At 37.1% G+C, this 12,083-nt stretch overlaps 1 protein-coding gene across 3 annotated transcripts in view; it reads right to left on the reverse strand.

The window, feature by feature from the left end:
• The window catches only part of OGT (O-linked N-acetylglucosamine (GlcNAc) transferase), a 33,362-nt gene that overhangs the window by 5,017 nt on the left and 16,262 nt on the right, over positions 1-12,083 (reverse strand). For all 3 annotated transcript variants that reach the window (XR_837057.3, XM_010978763.3, XM_010978764.3), the window contains 16 exons: positions 12,003-12,082; positions 11,250-11,445; positions 10,713-10,853; positions 10,022-10,122; positions 9,383-9,536; positions 9,188-9,289; positions 8,813-8,992; positions 7,997-8,155; positions 7,761-7,850; positions 5,781-5,906; positions 5,203-5,373; positions 4,975-5,091; positions 4,714-4,884; positions 3,161-3,313; positions 505-757; positions 139-262 (listed from right to left, as the gene is read on the reverse strand). Coding sequence is in view for 2 of the 3 variants with exons in the window: in XM_010978763.3 (XP_010977065.1) it covers positions 139-262; positions 505-757; positions 3,161-3,313; positions 4,714-4,884; positions 4,975-5,091; positions 5,203-5,373; positions 5,781-5,906; positions 7,761-7,850; positions 7,997-8,155; positions 8,813-8,992; positions 9,188-9,289; positions 9,383-9,536; positions 10,022-10,122; positions 10,713-10,853; positions 11,250-11,445; positions 12,003-12,082 (2,318 nt within the window). In the remaining variant the exon portion in view is untranslated. The remainder of the gene's footprint in view (positions 1-138; positions 263-504; positions 758-3,160; positions 3,314-4,713; positions 4,885-4,974; positions 5,092-5,202; positions 5,374-5,780; positions 5,907-7,760; positions 7,851-7,996; positions 8,156-8,812; positions 8,993-9,187; positions 9,290-9,382; positions 9,537-10,021; positions 10,123-10,712; positions 10,854-11,249; positions 11,446-12,002; position 12,083) is intronic.

Genomic DNA, 12,083 nt, shown 5'->3' on the forward strand with positions numbered 1-12,083 from the left:
CAGACAGCACACAATAAATTCACTTATTTTATATTACCCTAATTTTACGACTTCATTTTATAACACTTACATTCTCTCTAAATTTTCCTTATTTCTTTCACTTCATCATATAATTTATGCATGGAAAGGTTTACTTACTATTCTAGATCAGTTCCCAGCTTCACAGCTATGTCTTCATATTCTTGTCTATTTTTAGCAATAAGCTCCAGGCAACCTAAACAAGTGAGCTGGGAAGCTGCAACTCGAGAAGCAAGAGTCTCTCCTGCAATGAGAAATACAACAATTGCACATTTGAGAATGCAAATAGCACACAGTTGCTAATGTTATTTATGTTAAATATCCATACAACATAGATGAGGAGTGCTCAGAATTGAATAAGTCTCATTTTCTGTCATCTTACCCTAATTGTTGCTTCTAGTATGCACGACTTCACCTGGATGTGTCTCCCCCAAAGGAGATTTTAAAAAGAACAAGGAAGATTCCAATGATTTATCAGCTACTCACCTGGCATAGTCACCATGGGTGTCCCTGCCCAGAGGACATCCATCCCTGTGGTGTGACCATTACAGAGTGGAGTGTCCAGGCAGACATCAGCCAGCTGGCCTCTCCTGACATGTTCCTCTTTAGGAGCAACAGGTGAAAAAATGATACGGTTCTGGGGAAGGCCCATATTTTGTGCGTACTGTTGAATATTAGGTTCTCCTACTGCTGGAAAACGCAACAGCCACAGTACACTATTGGGAACGCGCTTCAGAATCTAAAATAGGGAAAACAAGAACAAGTATTAATAGCAGCTCTGCCTTCTTAAGAAAGGCTCGTATAGATCTCTAATAATTCTACCACACTCTATTCTTTTTACCCAGATAGCAGCCTACTGTGAATTTAAGTCTTTCTGTGAACTTGTCTTTTCTTCACATAGGTGAATTAGATCAACTGAATTATAGGTTCCTGTTCTGCTTAGCTGTCCCCAGAGAGAGTTCAAAGAAAGAGAAGACTGATGCAAGAAAACACAAGTTACTAATTGGCAAAATCTGAGACAGCTATGTCCAGTGGGAATTGATACTAGCAGTGGGTTTTGTCTGTGAGCTAGGAATTTTCCATTTCACATTTTAAATCCCCCATCATGACACAACAAATAAAGTTAGCTCACACCTGCCAAACTTTATTTGCCCAATCTAGATCAGGGGTCAGCACACTTTTTCTGCAAAGGACCAGAGAGCAAGTATTTTTGGCTTTGATGGCAGTACAGACTCTGCCATAACTACCCAGTTCTGCCCTTGCCACTAGAAAGCAGCCACAGACAATATGCAAATGAGTAGGCATGGCTGCGTGTCAATAGAATTTTATTTACAAAAACAGGCAGTGGACTGGACTTGGCTCATAGGCCATAGTTTGCCAACCTCTAATTTAGATCTACATCTATGCAATGTACAAGTTCACCATCCCTTCTCTGAAAGCCATGAGAACAGATGGATTTCAGAATTTAGAATATTTCAGGTTTTTTAAAATAGTACAGTGTATATAAATTACATAACATCCTCAGTGGCAGCTCCCCATAAATTAACATATTAGTATCTCCACACTGAGATACAGGAATATTCATACTAAATGGAATAAATAAAGAACCATAAACAGCCTAACATCAGTTCAGGTAGGTTTGCTGCCAAATAAATTTGCCATAAACTTATGAACAAGCTTTTGGTTTTCAGGTTTTTTGAAATGAGGAAGTGAAGATTAAGGGATAGTAAACCCGTACTCATCTGCTTCCTCTTCTCCTCCACCCCCTCTCCTTTATAAACAAAAACAAACAAAAACAACAGATATTAATCAGAAGAAAGATCAATCAAGAATTGTCTCCACTTCAGCTCTATGGAATAACAGCCAGATCTGGACAGCAAAGTTTAGAACTTTCAGAAGTCCCACTTATGCAAACTGGTCTGACGAACTGACTAAGAAGTAACAGCATATCCCAATTCTTTCCTGGTTCTAACTCTACAATACTGCAAGAATGCTGTTAAACACGGGTGGATGTACATAACAGCTTTTCTATCAGTTTAGACCATAGGCTGGCAAACTACAGCCTGTGAGCCAAATCTGGCATGTTGTCTTTTTTAAACAAATTTTATTTGTTTGTTTGTTTGTTTGTTTGTTTGTTTACTGGGGGGTGAGGTAATTAGGTTATGGGTTTTTTTTTTTTTAATTTTAACAGAAGAACCAGGAATTGAACCCAGGACCTCATGCATGCTAAGCACATGCTCTACCACTGAGCTATACCCTCCCCCTATGTTGCCTGTTTTTGTAAATAAAAATTTATTAAAACACAGCTACACACATTTGCTTACATAAAGAATGTGCTGTTTTCCTGCTTCGATGGCAGAGGCAAGCAGATATGTCTTGAGTACAACTGCAAAACCGAAAATACCACCTGGAGGGGGGAGGGTATAGCTCAAGTGGTAGAGCCCAGGCTTAGCATACACAAGGTCCTGGGTTCAATCCCCAGTACTTCCTCTAAAAATAAATAAATAAGTAAACCTAACTACTTCCCCCACCCACCTCCTCAAAAAAGAAAATATTTACCATCTGGCCCTTTAAGAAAAAGTTTGCTGATCCTTGCTTTTGAATACATAAATTTAAAAGGTTCACGATGTGCTATTAGGCACTCGAAGGAGAAATTAAAAAATAGTTGAAAAATCTCAAACTGTTTCTTTCGAAGATTAGAAATGAGCACAATACTGACACAACATTGTAAAATGACTATAACTCAATTTAAAAAAATGTTAAAAAAAAAAAAAAAAAGAGCACAATAGCTCCTGAATGGAGGCTGGGGGAGCAACCTCAGCCGGGTGGCTTATATACAGAGTAGTATTCTCTACACATTAATAATGAATCTCTAAGATGTGCAGATACTGACTGGTGTATATAAAATAGATAAACAAATTCACACTGTATAGCACAGGGAACTATATTCGATATCTTGTAGTAGCTTATGGTGAAAAAGAATATGAAAACGAATATACGTATATTCATGCATGACTGAGCACTGTGCTGTACACCAGAAACTGACACATTGTAAACTGACTATACTTCACTAAAAAAAAAGTAAAAATAAATAAAATAAAATAAAAATAAATAAATAAACAATGACTCTCTGTATACTCACGTTTGCCCACATCTGCAAAGTTGAAGGGTCAATTTTGTATAACTGATTAAAGTTACAGTACACAATGGCATCTTCTGGTAACCCGTACTGAGAACGTGTGGTTACAATAATGGTACGGGGAACCTCCTCTCCAGTGGCAGCTTTATTGTTAATCTAGAACAAGAAAAAGAGTATGATGATTATATTTAAAATCAATATAGTCCAATATTATTTAATCAATAAAAAATCCTCATGATGCAAAGTGGTATAACTATGAAAAGTTATGTCACTGAACTATAATGAGAAAATATTCATGACGTATTAAGTTAAAAAAAAAAGGAAAAAAGTTACAGCATTATCTCAATTGGGGGGGGACTGCACTATGAACTCACTCTAGCCAAAAAGTTCTCTTCAAAACCCTATTAATTCAAGCTTTTGCTCACTCTTTTCTTCACGAATGAAATGTCCTTTTCTAAATCACATCCACCTTTTAAGGCTAAACTTAAATTACTCTTTCAAATGATCTCTACTAAGACTACCTCTCCTCACATTGATCATCACCATTTCTGAGCATCTAGGTACACAATCACAGTCCTATCGTGCAATTCCCACATATCTGGATACTGCCTTACATTGTTATGTGACTATTCCTGGTGTGTAAGGACATTTCATACATATGTGCATTGTGTTCTACACTCAAAATTCTTTGTCCCTGTACACTTGAAGAATTTTACTTCTTTTCTTAAGCCAAGTATGTCTGCCCTATTGTTTCAAAGGCCAGTAAACGAGGGGGAAAAAAACATACCATTGTCTTTTTAGTCCAGTATACACTGTGAGTGATTAATTCCTTTACCTGAATAGGGGCTGGCCTGAGAGCGAAGAGTTCACTTCAAGCACCCTTTGTATAAACTGTTATACCACTAAAACTATTTACTGCTAAGAGGTCAGAGATCCTTACCTTATGATCTCCTGAGAGACCTACATATTCACTTATTCAAGTATGCAATATACATTTACTGACCACATACTACATTACTGTGACTAGGAGACAGGCCCTAAAGTAATTCAATTCAGTGGAGAATACATACAAACCCAAGGAATTATAATATGTTGTGCTGGACATAAAGATATATCCCAAATATTACAGAAGCAGAGAAGACAGGTACTAATGGAGCAGGGAAGGGGACATTAGGGATACAGACAGAAATGGACTCCTGGAAGAGCTGTCTGAACTGAAAGTCTTAAAGATAAGTAAGATTTACCTGGGGAAAAGGTGAGTTACAGAATCAAGAAACAGTACTATGCCTACAGACAGTTCACCACTGATGAGAGTAAAACCACAGGCAGGGAGTAACAAGGTATTAGCACAGAAGACTCTCACGAAGTAACCTGCTGGCTGAATCCGAGAGACTTTTTAAATCAAACAAACCTATATAAGATGCCAATTTTCACTGAATTCATCTTCTCATCCATAAAACAAAAATAATGATGCTTATCTCCTAGAGTTATGAGATTTAAAGAAAACAGCATGCTTACGTGGTGGTACATATTATGTTCTCTTAATCTCTTCTCACCTGGGTAGTTGCCAGTCCATTGCTAATACTGAATCCATTAATTGTTATCTGAATTTGTCCTCTGTTAATCATTTCAATAACTGCTTCTGCAATAGTATTCATAGGAATGACAGGCATATTAAGAGCTGTATTACTGCTGTCTGCATTGTCTCCTCCATCAGGACATTTCATCTTAAAATAATTACACAAAATACACCATTAGGGAAAAGATCCCAAATGCAGATAACTTTATTTCAATGACAATATTGACCAGGTTCTGACCTTGACAATTTTCACATCTGGTAGACTATCAAGAAATGCTTTGAGGTCGATGCCATTCAGCACAATCCGATTGTCATAAATGTGCCCATTTGACTTGAAATCGATGACTGCTTTTTTCTAACCGGAAAAAGTTTCAGACATGTCTTTTAGGATGCATGGAAACAACAGCAAGGAAATAAATGACTACAGTTCTTTGCAGTTCCCCCATAGCACTGTTTTTCTACCTACCTTCAGGTGAGGGAACATATTAGCATGATCACCAATAAAGAAAGTATGGGGCATATAAGCCAGTTTCTCAGAATACTGCTCAGCAACTTCAGCAGGTGAAGTTTCCTGATCAGTGATGATATAATCCATGAAAAGCGCGCCACTAGTCCCAGGGTACCCAAGCCACATTGCCTAAAAGAAAAAAAAAAAAAAATTCAGACCAGAAACTAAGAACCTTCCTAAAAAGGGTCCAAATTAAATAAGTAAACAAAAAAAACAAGGAGGGTTGACTTCTTTAGCCTAGAGCAATCAAGTAATATTTTAGACTAACCTTCTAAATGTTAAAACGTTTTTCCAATTTACAAGACAAAACTGTTCATACCCAACTACAAATGGCATGTCTCCATATACATGTACCTGTGGGCATGGTGGTCTACACTCAAAATTTCTTTCCCCTGTGCATTTTCAAGAACCACACTTTTTTCATAAGAGTGTCTGCCCTATTATTTCAAATGCCGGGTAACCAGAGGGAGGAAAAAATACATCACTGTCTTCTTAGCCCAATAAACACCGTAAGTGATTATTATTATTTCCATTACCTGAATAGGAGCTGGCCTGAGAGCAAAGAGTTCATTTCGAGCACCCTTGGTATAACCATTCATATTTACAAGAATGTGTATACCATCTTGATGGATGCGATCTGCTGCTTTTCCATTGCATGGAATCTATGGAATACAAAAATGAGGTCTTACTACGTATAATCTCAGACTAATTCAACTAGTCTTAATGGTATTAAACAAAATTCAAATTTCCAGTTGCAGAAGTAGCAAGAACACAAATGACATTAATGCAAGGTAAAAATATAGTTAAGTGAAATTAAATTGGGCCCAAAGCATTACAAAAACAGGATAGAGGAAGGAGAGTTTACTTCTAAACAGAATGTATGAACAAGGCTTCCTAGAGGAGCTGATATCTGAAATGGGCCTTCAAAGATGGGTAGGAGTTTGAGGGAGCTGGACAGAATACAATCTCACAAAGAACTGTATGAATGAAGAACCAGAGTAAAGTCCACGGTTGCTTTAAAAATGGTGAGAAGATCACTTCTATTTGATACAGAGGGCGAATGGTGGGTGAAAAGCACTGGCAAACAAGGTTGCAGTCAAACTCAGAAAGGTTGTAAAGGCCATGCTGAGGAGTTTAGACTTCATATATGCACACCAATGTTCACTGCAGCATTATTTACAATAGCCAAGGTATGGAAGTAACCTAAGTGTCCATCGATAGATGAATGGATAAAGAAGATGTGATATATATATACCCAATGGAATACTCCTCAGCCATTGGGGAAAAAAAGAAATCTTGCCATTTGTGACAACATGGATAGATCTAGAGTGTATTATGCTAAGTGAAATAAATCAGACAGAGAAAAACAAATACTGTATGATCTCACTTACCTATGGAATCTAAAAAACAAGAAATAAGCAAATAAAACAAAACAAAACCAGACTCAGATACAGAGAACATATGGGTGGTTGCCAGAGGGAAGGGGTTGAGGGGGCAAAATAGGTGGACAGGATTAACAAGTACAAACCTCCAGTTATAAAATAAGCAAGCCACGGGGATATAATATACAGCATAAGGAAAATGGTCAGTAATATTGTAGTAACTTTGTATGGGGACAGATGGTTACTAGACTTATCATGGTGATCATTTCATAATGTGTGCAAATGTCAATTAACTATGTAGTACACCTGAAAGTAACATAATATTGTATGTCAACTAGATTTCAATTAATGTAATTAATAAATAATTTTTTAAAGAGTTTAGACATCAGTCAATAAGGAGTGAGTGAGTCCCTGAAGGTGGAGGGCAGTATGCTCCTTGGTCACAAAGAGTCCAACCCTACATCAAGAATGGTCAGGTATACTTCCAAAGCAACAGCTACCAATGCAAAAGATATTGGTACACATTATTTATGAAATGGCAAGGGTCTCAAAACCCTTTTGCTAGGACTTCTATGATTCATAAATGCATTACTAGATATACATTACATACTTCTACTAGTCACCAAAGTGGCCAAAGAGTCTATAAGAAAAGACTCTAGTCTATATACCTTCAGCAAATAAATTCCCTCACAGGTTCCAATCTTAATCTATCATAGAACCTTTGCTCCTGGAGGAAACAGTAATAGAGCAAGCACAGAAATAAAGATAAAGATAACCAAACGCAAAGGCCCTTTAAATGATCTATTTGTTCTTCCTCTAAACAACTGTTTTGCTCAATTTATTCAGTTAATATTAGTTATCTGTCACAAGTGCTAGCTCAATCTCCAGAAAAGTTCTATGTCTAAGCACAAATAACCCCATTTCTATTTCATTTGCAACCTCAGCAAAACCCATGCTGATTATAAATGTAATGTAATAAATGTAAACAATCAAGCAAGTAAGATCAAAGCAATTACCGACGTGTATGTAGTAGCTGATGTTAAACACCTATCATGCAAGATACAAGCTATACACCAATAGTTTTATTCACTACTGGCTCAAAATAAAAGTTGGAAGTATAAGAGTATCACCAACCTGAGAAAGATCAATAAAATGATTGGCTTCTGCCATCACCTTCACTCGGAAGTTAGTGCCATCATCTGGGCTCAGGGCATAACAGAATACCTGAAAGGCAGCATATAGTATATTTAATAACCGTGGCTCAACTCTTTCCAAAACACACACTGGGCTTAACACTTAACGGTGATAATAAAGCCACCACTGTGTGTTTGGTTTTATAAATAGTGATTCTAGGAAAACATCAGTCTTACCTCAAATTTATCAGGATTGTGCATGCCTGGGATAGACTGCATCAGGTGAGAAGTGGGATGATTCCCAAAGTCAGAGCTCACATATCCTACACGCAGTCGACCATCACTGAGCTTCAAGTCTTTTGGATGTTCATATGGTGGTTTATGAAGGACATTAATCTATCAGTGGAATTCAATGCTTGTTAGTTGAGTCTATATGTAAATTTTCATCTAGGAAAACTGACTAAAAACACAACACCAAAACTACATCTCACACATGTTGGGGATGGTTTGCTCAGAAAATTTCTTTAATTCATATAGCCAGTTCAATGCAACCTTAGCAGTTTATATAATAAGCTTCATACTCTGACCTGTTCCTGAGGCCTATAAAACAGCCCAAGCAAATCTAAAACTTGGAGGAAGGAGGTAGTGTGGACAGAGCATGACAAACCCTGCATTTTAGAAAATTCTGCAGGGAAACATTTTTTAAAAACAGAATTACACCTAGCACTCTATTCTGCTGAGCAAATTCCCACCTTTGATCAAGTAGTGCTCTAATTCTCAAAAGTGAGTATAAAATACCAAACACTTAATTAAAAATTATGGCTTTAAAATAATGAAAACACCATCAGTGTCTTGTTTGTATTTCAGTGGAAGGGATCATGATCAAGACAGGACACAATGGAAGGGGCTTCTGGGCTGGCTCACAAAGTTTCATTTCTCAGCTTGGGAGGTGTTCACCTGATGAGAGCTTATTAAGCCATACATTTGAGTTGTGTAGTTTTCTGTGTCTGTATTTTACGTAACAACAAAAGGATTAAAACAGAAGAATCACACCTTATCCAAGCAGAGGTTCCCATGCCTCTCAGCAATAGCCTTCCTGAAGCCATGAGAAAGAGGATACAGCATACTATGATGAGGATGCACAGAAGGCAACCTATTCTTCTCTAACTGGTCAGCCACGATGCTGACCAACTTCTTCATCCGCTCATCATAGTCTGTCCAATCACAGACAATCTAGGAGGCAAAAATAAGTTATTATCCAGAAACCCTTATTCCAGGACTTAACATTTTATGTCTTTGGCCTACAGTAATGTCAGATGACCTATTAAAAAAACACTGTCTCTAGCCAGGCTTGGATTAGTATGGCACATAACAATTAAAAAGTGATTACAACCCTGAAAGCCAATTACTGGCCTGTTACTCTTTTACCTGCAGGCAATGAGCCAAATTACAATAAGCATCAGGAAAATCAGGTTTAAGTTTCAGAGCGGTGCGATAAGAAGCTATTGCTTCTGGAATATTCCCTGAATCCTGGGGAAAAAAATAAAGTGAGATGGTTAAAAATTTTTTCCTAACATTGAACATTAGGTGCCAAGATGCACATATTATAATCAACAGTAGTACCTTGTGAATGGAAGCCAGATTGCTGTGGGCATCTGCAAATGCAGGATTAATCTGAATGGCACGAGTGTAACACTGCAAGGCTCCCTGCACATCTTGCATCTCCTTTAGAGTGTTTCCCATATTAGAGTAGGCATCAGCAAAGGTAGGACTGATTCTAAAGGAGAAGACAAAGGTTTTATTTATCTAGTACAAAAACCTTTAACCCCCTATAATGTTAATTTAGTCTGCTGTTATTAAAAGTCCCACATGCCAAATGTGCCAAATGCCAGACATTTAAAAACTTTTTAAAATTCTTTTTTATATTTTTAATGAACTACAGTCAATTACAATATGTCAATCTCTGGCATACAGCACAATGTCCCAGTCACACGTACACATACATATATTCATTTTCGTATTTTTTTCCCACTAAAGGTTATTACAAGATATTGAACATAGTTCCCTGTGCTATACAAAAGAAACTTCTTAAAATTTATTTTTATATACAGTGGCTAACACTTGTAAATCTCAAACTTCCAAATTTATCCCTTCCCACCCCCTTTCCCTGGTAACCATAAGACTGTTTACTAAGTCTGCAAGTCTGTTTCTGTAAAAACTTTAAAAAAAGAAAAATAGAAAATAAGGCTGTGAGTTTCTTACCGAATAGCCTCCTTATAATGCATCAGAGCTTCCTGCAGTTTTCCCTGCTGCTGCAATACACTTGCTAAATTTGAATGGGCAGCAGCAAACTCTGGGAAGACCTATAAAGAGTCAAGATGATAACTGAGATTTTTTTTTTTTAAACCTGCTAACACAGAAGTAATAATTTACCACAAGAACTTTGCTCAAGTACCTTTATATCCCTACACTTCTCTCCACATCCTCCAAGTCCATTCATTTTTCAAAGCCAAGTAGTTCAAATTCTACCTCTTCGTTTATTTTATACCCCTCCTTGCTTCAAAACATAATGAGGCAGACCTCTCCTCATCTTAGTTTATGTTGATGACTCCAGAATCCCTCTCTTCAAAATTTCTACCACACCTACCAACCAACATTACAGCCATTAGGCACTGAAATTGTATACTCATTGGTAACTTCTCTTGAACTATAGCTTACTATTTAATTTTTTGTGTGTACAGATCTAATCTACCCATAAAATAACAAACTCAGTGTTAAGGATTTTCTTAAATGTCACACAGGACCTCACTCATACCTTAGGTACCCAATTACTGTTCAACAAATGACTCAACCACTACTTATTTTGACAAAAGAGATGGATGACGTGGCAAACTTAACTGCCTTCCCTCTACTACCACAGACAAAATATCCAGCCACACCATCCTCAACATACCTCTAACGCTTTACGATACAAGCGAACTGCCTCTTCAATGTTTCCCTGTTCTCGTTTGATATTGGCTAGGTTATTCAGTGAGTCTGCATGGGTGGGGCACAGCCGGAGAGCTGTATTATAACAATCTTCTGCTTCGGCAACCTAAAAAACAAAACAAACTTTTTGAAACCTTTACAGAGGAATAACAGAGCCACCCCGGATACTATTCTAGCAATTGCTCAGTTAAGCCTAATGACTGGTAGTATTCCAGAAAATAGTTATTTTTTGCTATTCTTCCTCTCAACCGAAACTCCAAAGTAAAACAATTTACTGCCTCAATATTCTTTTTTTTTTGGTGGGGGGGGTGGAATTAGTTTATTTACTTATTTGTTTTTAATGGAGGCATTGGGGATTGAACCCAGGAACTCGTGTATGCTAAGCATGAACTCTGCTACTTGAGCTATATCCTCCCCCTTAATATTAATAACAATATTTACAAAAAAAGACTTTTTAATCCTACTCGGTAACAAAGAAATAAGACTGAATAAAAATTCTTACACTGCCCTTCTCTTTGAGAGCATTGGCTAAGTTGCAGTAAGCATCAGGGAAATGTGGTTGCAGTTCAATGGCACGCCTATAGGTGTCTATTGCCAGGTCTATCAGGCCTTGCTCATAGTATACACAAGCCAGATTGCCGTGTACCACTGCATGATTTGGACTCAAACTTAGGGCACGAAGGTAAGCTGCCACAGCTCTGTAAATAAAGAAAAAACACACACACACAATGCAACTAACTTTTAATGGACGCTTTTTTACAATTAATTCATGCTATACTGCATCAAAGCGTATCAATGAATTGCAACTATTTACAATTAATACATGCCATACTATACTTCAAATAAAAACTGCACCTTTATAAAATGTATTTTTACACTGAAAATTTTTCTATTCCCACATAAGAAACAGGCTTTCCTTTGACAACAACAACAAAAAGTTAAAAGTCAGGATTTACTTAGCTTTGTGAATCAAATCAAAGGAATAATTTAGTCAAAAAGGTAACCATTTCAACAATTTTACAATAAAGGAAACTTCAACTAAATTTCTAGTGAGAAGGATAATGGTTTTGTGAAAAACCAACAATGAGAAGTCAGGCAATAATAAACCTATAATAAAAGGTAACATAGCAAACCTGATCAGAGGAAAGCAACATGGTAGAAAAGGAAAGTGTATTTCAATGAACCATTGTCATAATTTCAGGCCAAACTCTCAAGTGTTGATACAACAAAGACTCCAAATAGAACATGCTCTCACCTGTCAAAAATCCGTGCCTCTTTCAAGACATTTCCTAAATTGATATAAGCATCCAAAAAATTGGGGTCAAGGGTGACTGCC

This window comes from Camelus dromedarius, chromosome X (genome assembly GCF_036321535.1).
Source record: "Camelus dromedarius isolate mCamDro1 chromosome X, mCamDro1.pat, whole genome shotgun sequence".
In the NCBI taxonomy this organism is placed as follows: domain Eukaryota; kingdom Metazoa; phylum Chordata; class Mammalia; order Artiodactyla; family Camelidae; genus Camelus; species Camelus dromedarius.